Source organism: Macrobrachium rosenbergii, chromosome 10 (assembly GCF_040412425.1).
Source record: "Macrobrachium rosenbergii isolate ZJJX-2024 chromosome 10, ASM4041242v1, whole genome shotgun sequence".
Classification (NCBI taxonomy): domain Eukaryota; kingdom Metazoa; phylum Arthropoda; class Malacostraca; order Decapoda; family Palaemonidae; genus Macrobrachium; species Macrobrachium rosenbergii.
In genome coordinates, this window is record NC_089750.1 from 70497131 (window position 1) to 70519706 (window position 22576).

General features: G+C 35.8%; 2 protein-coding genes across 2 annotated transcripts in view; both read left to right on the top strand.

Annotated features, from left to right (window-relative positions):
* The window catches only part of LOC136842825 (kinetochore protein Spc25-like), a 517729-nt gene that overhangs the window by 234109 nt on the left and 261044 nt on the right, over positions 1–22576 (top strand). The gene's annotated exons all lie outside the window — the stretch shown is intronic.
* Positions 12952–22576, top strand: part of LOC136842824 (uncharacterized) — a 10274-nt gene continuing 649 nt past the window's right edge. The window contains exons 1-2 of the mRNA XM_067110688.1: positions 12952–14564; positions 17676–18620. Coding sequence (XP_066966789.1) covers positions 14559–14564; positions 17676–18620 — 951 coding nt within the window. The 5' untranslated portion in view covers positions 12952–14558. The remainder of the gene's footprint in view (positions 14565–17675; positions 18621–22576) is intronic.

Sequence of the window (22576 nt, forward strand, 5' to 3'; positions counted from 1 at the left end):
GCTCTGGTTCAGTTCGGTTTATATGAGTGCTGTTGAATTTCTGAAGTCTACTGCATGGGTACATTAACACAGACACTCCAAAAGATTTGCTTTTGTTTTTATAATAAATGAATCAGTTTTCGTTATGTATATTAATTATACCTACGAGTTTGCACATACATTATATACATATATCTATGTATCCCTATAAATATATACATATATATATGTATATATTATATATACAATGTGTGAATAGATATATATATATATATATATATACATATATATATGTATAAACATACGCACACATATATATGTATATATATACATACATACACAAACACACACACACACACACACACAGTATATCACCGTGCCTGTTCAGCACGTCACTGATGAAGTTACTGACACCAAACCCGTTTCTTGACGCCTTGTGAAGCTGGTATTCTTCACACACATCCACAGACATAAGTATTCACACCTAAAAATCTTAATCAAGAAAAGAACAAGGGAAAGCGGTCTGTTTTGGGTGGGCGTCAGGTCTAATGCACAAATATCCGAATGTGTCAGCTGAGTGGTACGAGATGCCCAAACGGGAAGGGTATGTGGGTACGGGGAGCTCTAATGGATGTTGTTGTTGAACCGCGAGAATAAATGAGGTGCTTGCCTTAGTTTGGGAGATAATCTTTTGAGTGCGTTTGTGTGTGTGTTTGTTTGTTCGTTGTTTTGTTCGGCTGGAGGAAAAGAATTGCGCTCAAGAGATTATCTTCGAAAGTAGGTCTTGCGAGGTGCCCGTCGAAATTGAGCAAAGACCATAAATAGAAAAGAAGAAGTAAAACGGGCATCAAGTAAGGTAAATAATAATTTCCACTCGGAGTTCCCTCAGCTTCTTACCCGATAGATAACTGTTATTATTGTTTTATCGATTATTAATTACGGCTATATAAAATGAAAGCGTGCTGGAGCCAGGGGTCATGTAGAGCTTCAGTGAATTCGCCTGTGTAATCATGCCTCTATTAAAGTTGTTTACAACGGTTTGTTTTTATGTCAGAATAAGTAAGCCTATTATATCAAAATTACAGGGTGGTTCTTAGACAAAAAAAACCGACACATATATATATGTATGTATGTATGTATCCGTATATGTACATATATATAATATATACATATGTATATAAAAAAAATATATATACATATATATATATATATATATATATATATATATATATATATATATATATATATATATATATGTATGTGTGTGTGTGTGTGTAAAAGTAAGTCTGTGTTTTCCGCGGTTAGGAATCACCTTGTAATTGCTGTGTAATTATAATAGGCTAATCTATTCTGGCATAAAAAAAAAAGCCATTATAAACGACTTTAATAGAGGCACGAATACTCAAACCTAAATTCAATGGCCCTCTGTGTGACCTTTGGCTCCCTTACTCTCACCGTTTATATGGCCATATTTAGCAATCAATAAGACGATAATAACAATTATCCGTCGAGAAAGGAGTAGAGGGTGATTCGAGTGTGGATTCATATGTATATGTATGTATGTATGTGTATACTGTATATATATATATATATATATATATATATATATATATATATATATATATATATATATATATATATATATATATATATATATATCATCACATATATAGCCTAATACATACGTAACCGTGTTTTTTGTGTATGCACGTGTATTCATGGGGAAAAAGGATAGAAAAAGAGAAGCCAGGGAACGCCTTATCGACGCTTTGAAGTGACTAAATATCACCATTAAAATGGAATGATCTTTTTCAGCTTATCGGACGAACGATGACTGAAAGTGTTGGTTTTCGCATTAAGGGATTCATCTGTCTCTCTCAACACAGATTAAGGTTACACCAAGTGATTATCTGTCCTTGTTCGCTACAGGTGATTTCTCTTTCGCCAAACAGAGGATACGAAAAGCGAAATAAAACGCATAAAGTTTGCATATATATAATTTATGTGTGACTTTTAAAAAAAAAATTATGAATAGAGTTTGTACTATGAAGAACCATTTATTACATTCTAACCGTTTGCATTCGCTTATAGTTTTTATTCATGCCAAGGCTACGACATCAAGACTTATGGCCTGGCACATACATACATACATACATACATACATACATACATATTTTCATGTATGTGTATAAAGATGTCATAATTATACGTATGTAAATTTATATCGGCATATAATTACGCAGACATATATTAGATTATTTTTGTGAACGATTTTTCTACTTACAAATATTCAGATTAGTATCTCATTATGGTTGAATACAATATCACCTATTTCACTATCGATGATAATGGCCGATCTGTTCAAAGCAACCCTCCTATAATTTGAATAAACTTCCATTGATGAATCGCTATTAAAATGACTGATTAGATGGATAAGCCCATTGATGCTCAGTTCAAGAAAAATAGTATTCATCGTCGCCTGCCAGTGTGCGCATGAGTCGAGGCCTGAATAATGTTATTGTATTTTTCATCTTGTTACATTTCTGTCTCTGCATCTCTGTTAACTCCAGATGAAATTAGCGTTAAATTCTAACTGTATTTATAGAATTGAGTCTTCGCTCCCTTACGAGTTTTCAGAGATCCTTGCGCAAGGTATTGTGGATTAATAAAGATCGGTAGTCTATCTCAAGTAGATAAGAGAGAGAGAGAGAGAGAGAGAGAGAGAGAGAGAGAGAGAGAGAACTCTTCTCTCCTCATTTTTCTCAACAGGGAGTTGAAAGTTACCTAAATTTCTACATTTAACATTATGAAAATCACTCAGGTAATATTCCTGAATCGGTTATAAATTCTACATCTGATCATCTAAGTTTTTTCCTGTCATAAAATGGGTAACCGTGGAGTTTTTAATGTTTTATTATTATTATTATTTTTTTTTTTGAGTAGTGGTCAAAGTTGGGTGACCCCGTAAATCTCTGTTTAATGACCCAAGACTAAAAAATGAATCATAACCGGATCTCTCATGGTCAAAGGGTATAAATGGTAAAAGATAAAAGGTTAAGGCTGCCTGTTGGGAGCTTACATATTATGAATACTTTCGTGCGTGTGTATGCAGTCTATACAAATATTTATATATATATATATATATATATATATATATATATATATATATATATATATATATATTTAATGTGTATATATTATATATATAATATATATACTTATTTTTTCAATTTTCTGCTGTGTCCCCCAAACAGTAGGTAGCTCCAGCGAAAGGGCAATACAGTGGTTACTGCCACATTCATATTTTAACATCTGAAATGTGAGTGAACTTCCTGGGCAGGAACTTCCACTACATCATCTTCTCTATACATATATAATATATATAATTTGTATATGTATATTTTAAATATACAGTATATATATATATTTAAATATACAGTATATATATATATATATATATATATATATATATATATATATATATATATATATTATATATTTTCTTTTCTTTGCTCATGATATTTGATGGCCACAATCTTTCATATTTGTGATAGCATTACTTACATTCTCCTCATTATTTAGAATTCTCTCCCGTGGTGTCTGGTGAATATTTCCATCAGGCATATTTTGACATATAATGACGTTATCCAGACTTTTATGTAGTGTCCTATGTCCACCATTATCTTATCTGCCCCAGTTTTTCTCTTTCTTTTTTGCTCTCAATCAACTGTGCTGAAACTTCTCTGTATGTGCCACTGCCACTTTATACCGTGCCACGGTGCCTTCCGGAATGGAAAACCTTTAGTATTTCTTCTCTATTGGTTTTAGTAATACTCAGTTCCCTAGCAGTTTTATCTCGGCCTCAACTAAAATGTGGAATAGTTTGCCTGGTGCAGTTGTAAAACTTATGATCTCTGAATATTTAAGGAAGGACAAATTCATTTCTGCTCTCTGCTGACGTCCCCTGAATTTCAGGAATATCGGTTGTATTTTGTATTCCCTCATATTTATTTATTAATCACCTTTTCTTACAATTTGCAAGTTTGTTTCCCTTTGGAGCTGTCTTAGTTTCATAGTATGTTGCGCATGGAAAAATATATAAACTGTTTTGTTATGAAACAGGTTAACCATGACTCAAATATACATGACCTTGTCCATTTTCAGCTGAAGGTTTTAAGAAATAAAACATGTTATTTTATTCTTTCATTCCATCCGGAATTTCTTAAAACCACCTCAGTTTTTTTTTTATGTGGGAATCCACAGAGGAGTATTTTTAGTCATTCCGATCTCATGCCTAATCAAGAACTAGAATCATATTGGTTGATATAGAACTGGGCAATAACTTGAAGTATTTTATTCAAAGCACATTCTTCAACTTGGATGATAATCAGCCTTATTCACTGATGAGAAGTGGAAACCCTGTAAGTGAGAAAATATATTATAATGTGGTTTAATCTCTCTCTCTCTCTCTCTCTCTCTCTCTCTCTCTCTCTCTCTCTCTCTCTCTCTCTCTCTCTGAACTTGAATTTCTAATGCTGATTGCCTTCTGTTCCCCGAGGTTTATAGTGAAATGAATATATTTTCCCTTACTAGAAATACTTGACACACATCCATATACGTTACGTATATATACACGCACCCACATATACATACATATACATATACATATTATATACAACTTGATCCCGAAAGACTTGCTGCATACATAATAGTAAAGCGTAACGGCGAAAATGCTATAGTTTAGTTATTACGTTCTCTGTACATATGTTCCTAAGAACCTCTGTGCGTTGTTGAATGTATATGTATGATTACATCTTGGTAGGTGTAAGAATCTGATGTACGAACATACAGGTAAACGTGTATCAACTGACACCTGTGCTCTGTACAGACCTTAACGCAGAAGCTTAATGGAGCTTCGAAGTCCTCAGGTGCATATGTAAGTAAGCACAACTGAGGCGACCTCGCTGCTTGACGTAATAAAACTCATAGCCTGCAAGAATGCCTAAGTGAAAGTTTTGGAGGTGAAATAATTTTCATAATTGGCATTTATGCTCTTCGGGGATGATATACTGCGTGCTTGCAGCTTGCAAATCTATTCCGGTTAATATAGGACGGCCGTTCTTTGAATGATTGCTTTTGGCTGTATTGCTATGCATGACTTGGACTAAATAGAGTAGATACGATGGCAACCACAGACAACCATTTAAACACACACACACAAACATACATACACAGCTGCACAGACATGCGTATGTATGTGTGTATGTATATATATATATATATATATGTGTGTAGCGTGTGAATAATCTGTACTGCATATTCATAACATTCCATATTTAATGGTGCGGGTTCTTCTTGTTTATTCGATACTTTGAATTTTAATGATATATTTCGAGAATTTTTAAAAGGTTCTTCAGTGACACGGTAATTTTTGGTCATAAAGGCCGAAGTTTTTTCAAGGGAACTGATCTTTCTTTTTTGAAATATTTTCAAGGGAACTGATCTTTCTTTTTTGAAATGTTATGATTGCTAGTATTTCTTATTTAATCTATTTTCTGTTTTTCATACTAAGCTTTTAATGAGTATTATCACTGATTGCATGACTATTTTTGTCGGAAAAACATTTTTCCCGATAATGTTCGAAACACCAAGTTATACAAACACTCATAATATTCTTATACTATTCTCCCGTACAATGAATAATAATAATAATATAATCTACCTTACAATGAATAGTACTCTTATCATTTTATCCCTTACAATGAATAATACTCTTATAATATTCTCCCTTACAATGAATAATACTCTCATAATATTCTCCCTTACAATGAATAATACCCTCATAATATTCTCCCTTACAATGAATAATGCTCCCATGATATTCTCCCTTGCAGTGAATAATACTCTTATAATATTCTCCCTTACAATGTACAGTACTAATATAATTTTCTCCTTTACAATGAATAATACTTTTATAATATTCTCCCTGACCGTGCATAATATCAGTAAATACTATAATGTAGGTTTCCTTAGTGATGTGACATAATTTTCTAGAATTAAATCCGTCAATTAGTGAGACACGTTGGGGCATCATCGAAGCCATTATTATATTCTCCTTTGTATTTTTATATATTAAGGAAAAATAAAATCTCTTTAATGTTATTCCAACTTCTTGAGGGCGACGCGAAGCGAGAAAGAAAGTACAAACCGGTGTTCCGCGACAGCTTATCGTAATAGCTGTGACATCGTTTCTCCAGTCGCGACTGATTGATCAAGATGCCCTCTGGCGTCGCTGCAGCAGCAGCAGCAGCAAGAGCTAGGTTATTACCGGTGACTCCCTGGAAGATCACGCAAGATCTGGACGGAGGGTCGCTTAGCTTGGAATGCAGCGGGCGCGTCGAATGGCACTTGTGAAATAAAGTTATTTCTCTGAAGAAGAAGGACTGTTTCGTAGGTGGTCATTTTCGAGTGTCAGTTTGATTTAGGGGAGAAGGGACTGGATGGGAGGGCATGGTCGTCTTTGGAGTATTATGGTCTTTAAACATTTAACTCCTATATTTTAAATTGTTAGAAATTTATTAAGTGATGGATGTGAAATTATCATTCAATCCTTAAAATTTTGTAGGTATGCAAATATTGAAGGTAGATAAGAGAAGGCTGAACAAGGGGTCAGAAAAGGAACTGTATAGTTATGGAAGGGACAGTCTCGAGATATAATTCTTCTTGCACCACTTCAGCAATATAACTATTGTTAGTTTTCTTTTTGTTTCACCTCCTTGCAATAGATGTTGCCTTGCCAAAGATTATATCGACCGTAGTCGGTATAGTGAAAGATTTAACAGAAAATGCACCCTGAACTTTTCCCTGGGTAAATATTACCTACAAATTTGTGTGTCTGTGAATAGTAATTAAATACAGTTCAACACCACGAAGAGTAAACGGGTTGGTCTCCCTTCCTGAAAATTCCATTGTGCTCATGTTGAGTTAAGCAATAATGACTTACGTGCATGATGGGTATTCGACTATGCGTGGTTTCAGCCAGGGTGGGAAAAGTATGGGGCTTTTAACCTCATTCCAAATAGATTGGCTTAGTTTCAGAAAGTTGCACCTGGCTTCCTTTGGTCATTCCCTCTTAGGAATATATATATATATATATATATATATATATATATATATATATATATATATATATATATATATATATATATATATATAAATATAATCCTCTTCCTACTTCTTCCGACCGTACGTCAGTCACGCATCGAGCTACTGCAGTAGGATTCTCAAGACACGATTGAGAGAAGTGACCTAACCACTTTGCGCCAAAGATTGAGACATCCCAAAATAAAAGGGAAGGAAAAAAGAAAATAAAAAAAAATAAGAGAGCCCCAATTCACGAATGGAAACAGAGCTCCGTGATATATCAGAACAATTTATTTTTTTTTTTTATCAAGAACCAGTTGAGTGACCGCTCCACGGAAGCAAAGATTTGGTTTTACAATAAAACTTAAAAAAAAAAGGAGATAAAAGAAATGATATGCAATTCCCCAATTATGGTCGAAGTACAAGGTAAATTAGTTCCCGTTTTTCATGTAGTCTTTCAATGGGTAACTATTTAATTTTTTTTTTTTACAATTTATTTTTCTCTCTTTCCTAACGTCGATGAAGTACATTCTAGATTTTGAGGCGTGATAGGCTTATTCAACTTTTACATTATGTAATTTTTAAATTTTTTTTTTTAATTCATCTTTTTTTACATTTCTTTCATCAGTTGTTATTAATAAATCTTTCTTCTGATATAATATACCTTTTGTAGTTCCTCGTAAAAACTTACTTTACTCAGGGTCCATTTAAGGGAGAAATGCCTTCTTGTGGTCAACGTACACTTGAGTGTCTCTCCTTTTCATTGACTTAAAAACCTACTTTCTTCTGTTGCCTGGAATTCATTTATTTCTCAGTTACGTCTAAATCCAGTGCTCAGAAATATATATATGTTGTATGTATAATATATATATATATATATATATATATATATATATATATATATATATATATATATATATATATATATATATATATATATATATATATATATTATTTATTTATTTATTTATTTATATAACATCAGCCCCACATAGAAGTGGGAAAAGATGCAGAGAAAGAATGTATATATATATATATATATATATATATATATATATATATATATATATATATATATATATATATATATATATATATAAATTAGGCTATCTTTTTTTTGCTTTATATGAAATTCAAGTCTTCCTTTTTTATGTTTTCCTGAAAAAGTTCTCTTTCCAGTAAAAAAAAAAATTTATCCAAGTAATTCCAGCTTCACTCCCACAACAGGAGGAGGAGGAGGAGGAGGAGGAGGAGGAGGAGGAGGAGGAGGAGGAAAAGGAAAACAACTATAGATATCTATTTTCCTTAAACTTTCCCCTAAAACTTAAAATCTCCACTATATCAAATCACAGCTTTCCCTCTTTCATGTATATATATATTTTTCATCGTTTCCAACCGCAAATCACATCCTTATTTTTATCGAGTTACCTCTACGAAAGTGAGGCGAAACGTGCAAGTACTCTCTAAGAGGAGGTCGGTTGATTTAAGTCCTGTAGCTTTCACTGTTTATGTCATCTCTCCGTGACTCGGCCAGTTTTTTCCAATTTTATGAATGGTGACTAGACGGGGTTTGGAAAATAGTTGTAATAAAATAATGCTCTCTCTCTCTCTCTCTCTCTCTCTCTCTCTCTCTCTCTCTCTCTCTCTCTCTCTCTCTGTGTGTGTGTGTGTGTGTGTGTGCATATTTTCGTCTTTCCATATACTGTACTTGTTACTTCCAAAATATTAGCCAATTTTGTTTTTACTCGTAAGTATTAATGTATTATTAATGGGATAAGGTTGATAAGGCAATAAAACATGTGGCCGTCTAATTTTTAGTTTTCTGTAAAAGAAAATTATCGTGACGGCTTTTTCTGTCCGCCCTCAGATCTTAAAAAACTACTGAGGCTAGAGGGCTGCAAATTGGTATGCTGGTCATCCACTCTCTAGTCATTAAACATACCAAATTGCAGCCCTCTAGACTCAGTAGTTTTTATTTTATTTAAGGTTAAGGTTAGCCATAATCGTCCGTCTGCCAGCGCTATTGGTACCAACAACTCATGCCACCACCGGGATGAAGCTGAAAGTTTCACGGGCCGCGGCTAAAAGAAATTTCGGCTCATTTTTTACTTGCTTTCTATGAATATGGAAGGTCAGTATCCTTTTGTGCCAATAGTTTCAAGATATACTAATTTGAGAAGCCCATTATTTCAAGATATACTAATTTGAGAAGCCCACTAAAGACTTACATTTAATAAAGTCTTTCTTTTTAATGGTAAGCCACTGTAGAAACTATTTTTAAGAAAAATACATTCGGAAGATAGTATTATTTTTTCAGCGATCGATCACAAAACCGATTATTATTATTCATTATTATTGATATTTATTATTATTCAGAAGTTCAACCCTATTCGTATGGAGCAAAGCCACAGGTGCCATTGACTCGAAATTCAAGCTTCCAAAGAATATAGTGTTCATTAGAAAGAAGTAACAGTAGGTGATAGTAAATAAAGAAAGAAGTTTGCTTATTAAATAAGAAAAAATAAATTAACAAATTAATAGATAGAAAAAAAATGTAAGTAAATTATTGAAATACAAGGAGAATTGTATTAAGGTAGTATTGCATTGCATCCTTGCTTGAACTTCTGAACTTCAAGCGAAGAAGCAGTTCATTGCCACCTATTTGGAACTATAAATGAATTATCAAAAAGGACGATAATAATGACGAAAACTGAAAACCGACTATACCAAAATCAACAAAATTCCCAGCAAGAAAACAGTGCGCCAGGCAGCATGACGTCACAGACTCCCTACGACAAGGTACCGCCGAACGAACCGCTTCTGAAACTGCGTTGTGCCCTTTGTATCTACCTAAAATGCGTGCAGAAAATAACTATTCTCTGGAGCGAAATTTTCTGGAAAAAACTCTCCCTGGCACCGGAAAGAAAAAAACAGGTTAAAAATCAACCTTACATTCTGTGCTTCAGGAAGGAACGACTTGATTTGGCGTGAAATAACGACTGTGATGACAATACTTTCTCTGGTTGGTGCGTTGTGTTTACAGCATGAGTGGCATACTCTCCTGTGTGTGTGTGTGTGTGTGTGTGTGTGTGTGTGTGTGTGTGTGTGTGTTTTTGGATGTAGGATGAATTCATTAACACCGGTTTTTTTACTTAATGGATGTTCATGTCTTTGCACATTATATGTATGTATGTATGTATGCATATATACATATATATATATGTATATACTATATATATATATATATATATATATATATATATATATATATATAATGTATATATATGTATATATATATAATATGTATGTGTATATATATAATATATACATATATATATATATATATATATATATATATATATCATATATAACTATATATATATATATATATATATATATATATATATATATGTATCACTAAAGTTACAGGACTTTCATTCAAACTGGATGGTATCTAACTTATATTTATTCAGAAAAGTTACAAGCTTTCTTGGACAAACAGTCCACATTATCAAGTACGGATACTTGATAATGTGGACTGTTTGTCCAAGAAAGCTTGTAACTTTTTCTGAATAAATACTCCATTAGATACCATCCAGTTTGAATGAGGTCCTTTTAGCAATTCTACTAATGCACAGAACAATTGTGTATGTGATAAAGTTAATATATATATATGTGTGTGTGTATGTATGTATGTATATACATACCTACAGACATGAATACATGCATACACCCATCCACCCTTTCCTGTTTGGAGGGATAACTCGATAAGATGTTAATAATCCGGTTTTCAACAAGTCTTTGGGATGAGATTGCTTGACCCATGTCCTGCCTGCGGTTGTTCAATGAGTTCACATGTCTTTTAATCCTGTAATGTTTTTTTGTCTTAAAAAATTACAGAGATGAATCACACCCATCAAGAACAGATCTCTTGTCAAGAAATCATTACTTCCAGATTTTGCATTCTCGAAGAGGTAGACGGGAACTATCAGAATTAGAAGAACAAATAGGGTGATAAAAAAACTGGAGCGTTGCAAAAGAAGTAAATAAGGAATAAAGTGATGTAAATTAGGAATAATCTGCAGACGAACTGTCAGTGTCCCGACTGTGCCCATAGAACAAAACTTTTTTAGTTTTCTGAGAAGAAAATTATTATACTGGTTTCGTCTGTCCGTCCGCAGCTTTTTCTCTCCGCCCTCAGATCTTAAAACCTACTGAGGCTAGAGGGCTGCAAATTGGTATGTTGATCATCCACCTTCCAGTCATCAAACATACCAAATTACTGCCCTTTGGCCTCAGTAGTTTTTATTTTATTTAAGGTTAAAGTTAGCCATAATCGTACTTCTGGCACCGATATACAGTAGGTACCAATAACACAGGCCATCACCGGTCCGTTGCTGAGTTTCATAGGCCGCGGCTGAAAGTTTCATACAGCATTATACGCTGTACAGAAAACTCGATTGCACCGACGAAAATTCGGCGCATTTTTTACTTGTTTATTATAGAAATGAGTTACTGATGATTCAACATTTTCAATATTAAAAAAGCATGCAAGTCCCAGCGCAATGAAAGGAATTTTCTTTTTTTTTTAATAGAGGAAAGATATTGACCACTAGATGTAAAGGACTGTTTACGAGTGCTGGGGCCTGGAAGATAAAGGGACTAGACTGTAATACACCATCCAAAATACTTTATTTCTAATTGCACTCACGGTGTCACTTCTGTTCAGAGCCTTATGGAAAGATAACTAGGTGGACATATATTTTTGTTTGTCATGAGAAGATGGCTTGTTTGTCCCAACTCTCTTAGACAGACAGAAAGATAGATAGATAGATAGATAGACACAGACAGACAAACAAACAAACAGACAGGCAGACAGATCGATAGATAGATAGATAGTCAGATAGACAGACAAACAGACAAATAAACAGACAGATAGATAGATAGACAGTCAGACAGACAGACAGACAGAATTACTCCCAAACCAAAGAATAGTTTTTTCGCCAATAAAAGACTGCCTTTAGGAACCGGCAATAAACTCTAGAGCCAAAAAAAAAGAGGGGGGGTGATTGCGGGAGGGGGTCATCAAAAAAAAAAACAAAAAAGACGACACAAATGACATCTTGTTTTCACTCTCCCCTCCAGTAAAACAAAGGAAATGTCAGAGTATGGTCATAATAAAGGAGACTCCCTTCCTCCGGAATATCTCCAAAAAAATTTAAGAAATGGATGAAAAATGGAAAAATGAATGACTTCTTCTGTCATTCCGCGGCCTGACCGGTGAACCGAATCTCCTTTTTTACTCAAAAGAATGGGACTCCGCCTGCTGTGGAAGTCAAACCCGTTAAGGCAGAGATAGATAGACAGGCGGGTTGATTAATTTAGTGGGAACGAAAGGCAAAAAAAGATATAAAATAGAGGGGTGGGATGGAGAGAGAGAGAGAGAGGATACTCTAGGAGTCTAGGGCTACTAATGTCTCTCTCTCTCTCTCTCTCTCTCTCTCTCTCTCTCTCTCTCTCTCTCTCTCTGTATATGTATGTTTATACAGTATATATATATATACACATAAATACACACACATATATATATATATTTATGCATATATTTATATTTATACACATACATACATACATACATACGTACGTACATATACACATACAGTCGTTCTGAAGGCGGCCACCTACTTTTAAACTGCAATTTGGGCAAACGTTGTCGATATAAGCCCGCTCATGTAACATATTTCAAGCAGTCGATTACATCAGACCTGCTACTGGTGGCCACCTAGACGAGAGAGAGAGAGAGAGAGAGAGAGAGAGAGAGAGAGAGAGATGGACGTACCACAGCACACGGTGCAGAGAAGTCATGGACAAGGTTATCATCATCTCGCAAGGAATAAAAAAAAAAAAAAAAAAAAAGGGGGACGCTCTTGAGTCAAATGACAGGGGCTCGACCTCACTCGTGGATCCGTTTGGTTCCATTGGTACGAACTTAGAAATGAGAGTAAGGGAAAGGTTAGGAAGGGGGGCGGGGTAAGGGGCGTTGAAAAGGAAGGAAAAAAGGTAGGGGACGTTTTTAAGGCAGCAAAAAAAGCTAGGGAGCGTTTTAAAGGAAGAAAAAAAGTAGGGAGCGTTTGAAAGGAAGAAAAAATTTAGGGGGCGTTGAAATGAAGAAAAAAATTTAGGGGGCGTTGAAAGGAAGAAAAAAATTTAGGGGGCGGTGAAAGTAAGAAAAAAATTAGGGGCCGTTGAAAGGAAGAAAAAAGAGGTAGGGGACGTTTTAGAGGAAGAAAAAAAGTAGGGAGCGTTTTAAAGCACACAAAAAATGTAGGGAGCGTTTTAAAGGAAGAAAAACGGTAGGGGGCGGGTTTGAAGAAAGAAAAAGGTAGGGGGCATTTTAAAGGAAGGAAAAAAGGTAGGGAGCGTTTTAAAGGAAGGAAAAAAGGTAGGGAACTTTTTAAAGGAAGGAAAAAATTTAGGGGGCGTTTTAAAGGAATAAAAAAAGGTAGGGGACGTTTTAAAGGAATAAAAAAAGGTAGGGAATGTTTTAAAAGAAGGAAAAAGGGTAGGGAGCGTTTTAAAGGAATAAAAAAAAAGGGAGTGTTTTAAAGTAAGCAAAAAAGGTAGGGAGCGTTTTAAAGGAAGCAAAAAAAGTTAGGGGCATTTTAAAGGAAGGAAAAAAGGTAGGGGGCATTCTAAAGGAAGCAAAACCAGTAGGGAGCGTTTTAAAGGAAGAAAAAAAAAGTATGGGGCATTTTAAAGGAAGGAAAAAAGGTAGGGGGCGTTTTAAAGTAAGCAAAAAAGGTAGGGGGTTATTTTAAAGGAAGAAAAAGGGTGGGTGGTTCAAGAAGCCCCTTTCTGGCAGTCAAAATAAAGGAGTCATTCTTTTCCCTGTTTTGTTTGCGTGCCAATATTCTCCTCTTCCCCCACCCCCTTCCACTTCTCTTCAACAACCCCCTTCCCACCTCGCTTAAATCTTTCTTCCATTGACACTCCTCTGTCCGCCCCCACCCCGCCCCAAACTCTCCCTTGCCCGCCCCCAAATATCAACCGACGAAATAAAGAAAGAATCCACACGATGGAAGGAGCTCTCTCTATACAACCCCCTCCCTCTCCCCCCACTTTCCTTCTCCCCATTGCCATTTCTACTCCCGTTTCGTCTATTCCCTCCCTCCCCCATCCCATCTCTCCATCCTGCCATCACACACTTCCTCAGCGCCTCCCCACCCCCCAATTCTTCCCATCTCTCCCCCCACCTCCTTCACCTCCCACCTCTATTACAAGCTCCTGGGAGATGTCTTCAGCAGCCTTGTGCACCTCGAATCCTCCTCCGTGGGTGTATATAAAAGCACTCCCGCCCTAGTTTACCCCTCAGTGCATTTCACTCTCCTCCGTCGGCGACTTCTCCAGAAAGCATCCTCTGATTAGCTCCCGCAGGAATGAAGGTGAGTACGCGAAGAGGAAACTCCATCGCGACGCCAGGTACTGGTTGAGCATTAAATCAAATCACTCGGAGGGGTGACAGTCGTGAGGAATATATTTAAACAGATCAGTGACCCCAGGTCATTGACGAAAAAAGATAGATTAGGGGTGGAGGCTTTCAGTGTAATATATATTCTTGTATCTGTGGGTAACAGTCTCTGTCTGATTATTTGACACTCCGGTTGGTAAGTGCTCTCTCATTTACTCATCCATATTCATTAACGTAAGTGTTTTATTTTAGTTATCGATTTCATTTGCTTGTACATTTCTCCCGTATTGCTTAACTTTACATACCTACATACATACATACACACATACATATATACACACCCATATTGCATAATTATATATATATATATATAATATATATATATATATATATATATATATATATATATATATATATATGGTTATCAATCGCATATTATATTCTTAGCGACACATCAACTAAACGTACTCGCTGCGACTCTCCAGTAATTATTTTTATCGATTTATATCTTTTCTTAATCTGTATTTGCCTTTCTGGTTTCTTCGGGCTACAAGATGATCCCTCTTGTTGTAGCTGTCTATCGTTCTGTCCCTGCAGGTATCTATTAATAATCATTAACATGCCTTTCTATAATTCTATGGCATGTCGCGTTTTCTGTTAATCCGTAATTCGGTTTATTTATTTCTCTCTTATATTCAAATTGAGAGCCAGCCATCTATAGTTCTACTATATATATATATATATATATATATATATATATATATATATATATATATATATATATATATATATATGTATGTATATATATAAATATTTATATATATATATATATATATATATATATATATATATATATATATATATATATATATATATACACATGTGTGTGAATGTGAGTGTTAGTTAAGGGTTGGATCAGAGTGTTCTGAGACGGTTCGGCCATGTGGTAAGTATAGAGGATGATAGTTGGGTGAAAGGTTACACAATTTGGAAATGTTAGGAAGAAAGAGGAGAGGAGGACCTAAGAAATGCTGAATAGCTGGGTTGTATTTTAGAAAGGAAGGGCCGTAATATCCAGGAAGCGAGTGTGTTTGTGTGTGTGTGTGTATGTGTATGTGTGTAAGGTAGAGATGAATGGTGCAGTGCATATGTAGGGAGTCGATGCACTGCTGATGAGCATTCAGCCATAATTCACCATTTGAATTACGAATATGGCAGTGGTCGTTATTCTGCCCTTTCTTAGGAGCCATCCGCTCTTAGGATGGCATAATGGTAATTATCTACACCTGGTAATTACTCGATTATTGTGGGTCTCAGCCGTGGAGAAGAATGGCACGGGGCAAGCAGCCTCATCCCAGATTACACACATAAACGAACAAGGGTCTGTTAAACATTTGTGAGCTCCAGAGAAGACATCTACGAGTTAGAGACGAAGTTTTAGGGTTGATCAGATTGCTTTTGAAAATGTGCAGAGCCTCGCGCCAAGGGAAGGAAGGTAATCTTGTCACAAATGTATGATATTCATTTTCCGAAGCATTTGGGTTGGTTGTAAGTTGGCGAATTTTGCAAGGGACGGGTTGCCCACGTCAGTGACCCTTGCAGGGTCACCCTGTAAGCCGGGTCATCCCAATCTTTTCATCAAGTTTCTGAGTGCAGATGGCTTGTTTATGTATTCGTTTTTCTAGTTGCTATTGTTGTTAGATCATATTTAATCTTTATGAAAGTATTTCTTAACCTATAGGATTCTATTGTAAAAAAAATGGTATTTGATTGAACGTACCATAAAATTATAGCTATAAAATAAATTGCGTTCTTTTAGGCATTTTGTAAAATCAAAATGATACCGCTGAATGTTAGTATTAACATTAGATGTACACGTTTATATATATATATATATATATATATATATATATATATATATATATATATATACATACATACATATATATACATATATATAAAAAGCAATTGATATCTTGAAGTATGTGTCACTATAGGCAGATTTTGACATTCCTAAAATGAGAAAACAATAAAATTTGCCTCCATTGTACCCGTCCCAATTTCATCTGGTTGAAATAAGTCACTATTTTTCTGCAGACATATTGTCAAGAAACATACACGAACAATCGTCCCAGAAAACTACCCAAATACTATCAACTTTACAGACCAGAAAACATGACCAAAGTTGAAGTCCAGAAAACATGACCCAAGTTGACGTGATCTCAGCTCAGCAACGATGTGTTTCATAACCTGAGATCAAGTATCACGCCTCGTCAAGGGCATGAGACGCATACGTCCCTTCCTTCCAAGCACGTCATAAAACGGTGAAAGAAAGTAGGAGGAGCGAGACCACTTTTTCTTCTTCTTTTTTTCAGAGACGTTGCCCAACGTTTCACTTCACGATCTGGTTCACGAAGGAATGCCATGGAAGTCGTGTCCAGAAGCCGGTATGCTCGTTGGGCAACTGGCCACTGAATGCATATTAAGCTGTATGGTGAGGAAAGAGCATATTTCAAAATGACAGAGGTTGTACGAAGATGAGTTCTCAGCCTGTCTATTTTTCTGGCTCTCTTCCTGTTTCTCGATTTTATTCAAGTTGCATCCCCATATTACCCAGAGTATTTTGTGGAGGTCTTATTTTAGCGTATGTCTTGCCATATTGATGTTAAAGGACTTTTTTTTATATGCTTTGTCTGTTTTTATTTAATCATTTAGTCTTTGATCTTCCATTTACTCATGGGCATGACGAAATCATGGCAAGCTCTCTGGATACCCAGTGACGCCCAATTTTAGAAGAATTACTTTAGTGAAGAATGTACACTAAAATTATACATTATACTGTTCATATTGAAATTCTGCATTGTATCTTTTGCTTACCTACAGAGAGAATCAATGGGCATATCCTGTAAATTCTGTATAAAAATACAGTAAATTTGGCTCTGCTATTATCCTGCATCTAATTATTATTTAGTGGATCCTAAGGTGCTGCTTTCATGTTCCATGCAAATCATACCTTGAGCACTTTCCCAGGAGAAGCGAGATTCAAAGAAAAAAGCAATTAACCCTTTCATTCTCTTTATTGCAGATCTTTATTCTTTGTTGCCTGGTGGCCCTGTCCATTGGCTTTCCCGACAAACCAGCCCCATCGGGATATGATTACCCTGCTCCAGTTAACCCTTTGAGTTACGACCCACCCGCTCCATCATACGGTGTACCTGACGACTCTTACGAAGCCCCCGAACCCACTTATGGCGCTCCCTCTCGATCTTATGGAGCACCCGAGCAGACGTACGAAGCTCCGGAACCCACCTACGGCCCACCATCCCGTTCCTATGGAGCTCCTGAACCCAAGTACGAGGCCCCGGAACCTACATACGAAGCTCCCGAACCCTCATATCTTCCTCCTTCTCCTTCATACGGAGCCCCTGAACCCAAATATGAAGCTCCCGAACCTACGTACGAAGCCCCCGAACCCACTTATGGTGCTCCCTCTCGCTCTTATGGAGCTCCAGAGCCATCATATGAAGCTCCTGAGCCCGTATATGGTCCTCCTTCCCGTTCTTATGGCGCTCCCGAGGCCACATACGAGGCTCCAGATGATTCCTACGAAGCCCCTGAACCGGCATACGGCCCTCCCTCGCGGTCCTACGGAGCCCCAGAACCCACATACGAGGCTCCGGATGATTCCTACGAAGCCCCAGAACCCACATATGGCCCACCCTCTCGCTCCTATGGGACCCCTAAAGCCCCAGAACCAGCCCCATCGTACAAAGCCCCAGAGCCCAAGTACGAGGCCCCAAAACGTAAAAACGAAGCCCCCAAGCAGAAATACGAGGCTCCTGAGCCCAAGTACGAAGCCCCGAAGCCTAAATACGAAGCTCCAAAGCAGAAATATAGGGCTCCAGCTCCCAAGCAGAGGCGACCCACTCAGTCTTACAAAGCCCCAGAGCCAACATATGAGGCCCCTGAACAATCCGCATCTTATCAGGCGCCCTCAGCAGCTTACAAGTCTCCAGAGCCTTCCTATGGGGTAAGATTGAGCTGATGTTTTTCAAGATTTTCTGTAGGTGACTAAGTCATATTTTACACATATCCTCCTCCTCCTCCTCCTCCTCCTCCTCCTCCTCCTCCTCCTCCTCCTTCTTCTTCTTCTTCTTCTTGTTTGCCCTCTACTTGCATAAACACAGGGTACGATTTGCCAATTTGGCCAAAAGTGCCCTGTACTTTGGCTCGAATGAAATGTCTATTGCAGACAGAATGCAAACAAGAACAGGAAGCGGTTCCAGCTGACTGAAACAGCAACAATACCACATCTCCAAGAAGAAACTAAATGTTGAATTCCTCACATCACATTTAATAAGCCATAAAATCACCGAGGTCATGTGTTCAACTATTGCCAAGGCTTTAATATTTTTGCCAAGACTTTCAAATTTCATTATGGCCACACAGGAATTTGTTGCTTTACTGAATATTTGATGAAATTCTCATATTATTATTAATTATTATTATTAGTCGACGTTAATTATTAATTGTGGTTGTTGTCGTTCCAGTTATTGAAATAATGATAATTACACATGTCTTTTATACCATACAGATATTTAAAATGTAATATAAAACATTTGTTTAAATTTTTCTTTGTTTACTAATCTTTACGAGGTGATATACTTATAACTGATAGAAACGCCATTCGTTTTGTGAATTCAACAACCATAGAGTTTATATTATTATTATTATTATTATTATTATTATTATTATTATTAGTAGTAGTAGTAGTAGTAGTAGTAGTAGTAGTAGTAGTAGTAGTAGTAGGAAATTACAAAATGTTCATACTCATTCGCTTTGGACCTGAAGCTTGAATATCATTAAGTTTCGAAGATCAGCTCCGATAATTGTAACACCACAGTATCATCAATAATAATAATAATAATAATAATAATAATAATAATTAAAAAATACCCATAGTAGCATGAGTCTTAAAATGGGAAAACAAATCCACAGATTGAACAGGGGAATCGAACAGTTCCCGAAACCTTTCTGTACAGATTTATCTCTAAATATAATGGCGGATTTGTTTCTCCAGTAATAATAATAATAATAATAATAATAATAATAATAATAATAATAATAATAATAACCATCATCATCTTCATCACCCTAGGTCACCATTGCTACAGATGCGTTAACATCAGCAACAACAATATTAATGGTATTTGTAGTAGATTTTGTAGTGGTGGTAACAATACCTTTAGGAAGAAATTAAAGAAGTGCTTTGGAAATATGATTGATTTAACTTAGGATTGCAATTCAGCGTCGCGGCTGAAGATACTCTTTGAAATACCATGGGATCACTAAGGAAGTTTTATTAGCAAACTACTTCATAGGTTATCATGCTGTAGAACCAATGTAGCAGCAGCAGCAGCAGCAGCAGCAGCAGTAGTAGTAGTAGTAGTAGTAGTAGTAGTAGTAGTAGTAGTAGTAGTAGTCTTGATCTCGTAGAGCCTATTTCTGCCAGCACTAAACTGCTTCTATCATCCACATGAAAATAGCCTGGACTTTAGCCTGGGTTTAAATCTGTAGCGACAGTGCTTATAATAGTATTTCTATCTGAATGCATTCTCTCTTCATGTTTAGTTTAATATCATCTCGTAGGCCAACTTTCTTCTCTTTGTAAAACATAAAATGAGAATTAAAATCACCCATAATTATATTCAACACTGACATCGCATATGTTGAAAGAGGAAAATATGAATTTAGAGGAAATTATAATCTTTTCACTGTGTAAACGGTCATCAGTGTTTTGGAATAGAAAAAAAAATAGCCAGTAATGGCGTCATAGTTAACTTTAAATGATGCAAAGCCAGACATTGACCTAATTGCCTTTCAAATGTTACTAAAACAATTTCCAAAACCTCTAGTAACTCAGGATTCGGATCGGGTTTTGTTCGTAGCAGATCCAAGCAGGAAATCAGGTGGGTAAAACGTAAGTGAAACTTAACTGAAACTTGAAAAGTATCCAATTCAAGCTGAAAATTCAGATATATAAAACGTAACTGAAACTTAACTGAAACTCGAAGAGTGGCCAGTCCAAGCTGGAAGTTCATATAGGTAAAACGTAACTGAAGCTTTAGTGAAACTTGAATAGTGGCCAATCCAAGCAGAAAATTCAGATATGTAAAAGTAACTAAAACTTGAAAAGTGCCCAATTCAAGTAGGAAATTCAGATAGATAAAGCGTAACCGAAACTTACATGAAACTTGAAAAGTGGCAATTTCAAGCAGAAAATTCAGATAGGTAAAACGTAACTGAAACTAAGTGAAACTTGAAAAGCGGACAATCCAAGCACGAAATTTCAGGTAGGTAAAACGTAACCGAAACTTATGTGAAACTCGAAAAGTGGCCAATTCAAGCAGGACACTCACATAGGTAAAATGAACTGAAACTTAAGTGAAACTCGGAAAAGGGCCCAATCCAAGCACGAAAATTCATGTAGGTAAAACGTAACTGAAATTTAGAAATGAAACTCGAAAAGTCCCCAGCCGAGTTGACGAGGGTTCGTAACATTTTTTCGTCCCTTCTTTCTTGCCGTCGAGTTCTAGCTGCCTGTTACCTAACCCTTCATCAGGCCTTTTGAGACGCCCTGATTACGCTCGTAAATCACACGGCAAAGTTCCCTAACTGATTTTACTTTGCGGTTTTCGAGTCTGGCTTGGCTCCTATTTCGCGGACCGACGTCCGACCCTTTCATTTCGTTTCTAGATACATCTGGGATTCAATGATAGAACGCATGATTGACGCCGTCTTGCCTGGTCTGAAAAAAAAAGGGAGTTCTTGATAGACACAGATAGACAGAAACAGCGGGCAGACACGCTGATAGACATACAAGAAAAGACTGAGTTCATTGAGAGTTATTTTAATTTTAAAACGAAAGTAATGTTCTACATGAATGAGAATTAGGATCATTATAACCAGCAAGACTCCATTTTCTTTCTGGTACGTAATCCAATTAAGTCGTCAGTGTAAACAGAAGTCCACAAATTAGTAGATACATGAATAATTATTCCTTGACATTTTTCCTTAAAAACCTCAGCTTGCTTCTTTGGAGAGCAAGAGCCCGTGCTAGCGTAATGCCAGTCTTGATTCATACCCAATTTTAGATGTGTGAACTCGTTTATAGGATTGTTTTCAAATTACAAGGTATTTGAATTTTCGAATAATAACTGCGATTCATTATTCGAATAATAATAATTTCATCGAAATACAGAATTAGAAATTTAATCATGCTATGTCGTCATATTTTTCTTTACATAGTGCTCGCATCAGTACTTGAAACTAAGCAAATTTATTATTATTATTATTATTATTATTATTATTATTATTATTATTAGTCATGTTGCGACCTTACAAAAGCTACCAGCTAAATGGATTCAGTAAAGAAAGCATCTAAGTACTAAAAAAGAAATAGATGTGATAAAAGAGAAAACGGTGAGGAGAAAAACATAGATCTGTTACAAAATAAATTAAGCTTTAGTATTAAACAATTATCTGAGATTGGGTACTTATTGTTATTATCAGGCTTTCGGCGTTCTCAGTTGGTATTATTAATCATACACTCTTTTAGTTTCCTCTCGTTGTTCTTTCAGCATAAAAATATTTTAGCTTTTAATATACTATCTACTCTTACCAGTGTCCATTTTAATTCATTGTCACCTGGCTTACTACGTTGTTTTTTCTAAGCACATTCATACTTATTTTTTTCTACTTATTCATTTCAGTATAAACCAGGCATTGTGCATATTCCCTTCTTTATTGCTGTTTGCATTGCTCTCCTATTCTAATTATCATTTGCTTTATGTATTTTATAGTTGAATTTCATGTAAGCATCTTACATGCTTTCTCCATTCTTATTAGTAATGTCGCAGTTATGATATATATTATATATATATATATATATATATATATATATATATATATTATATATATATATAT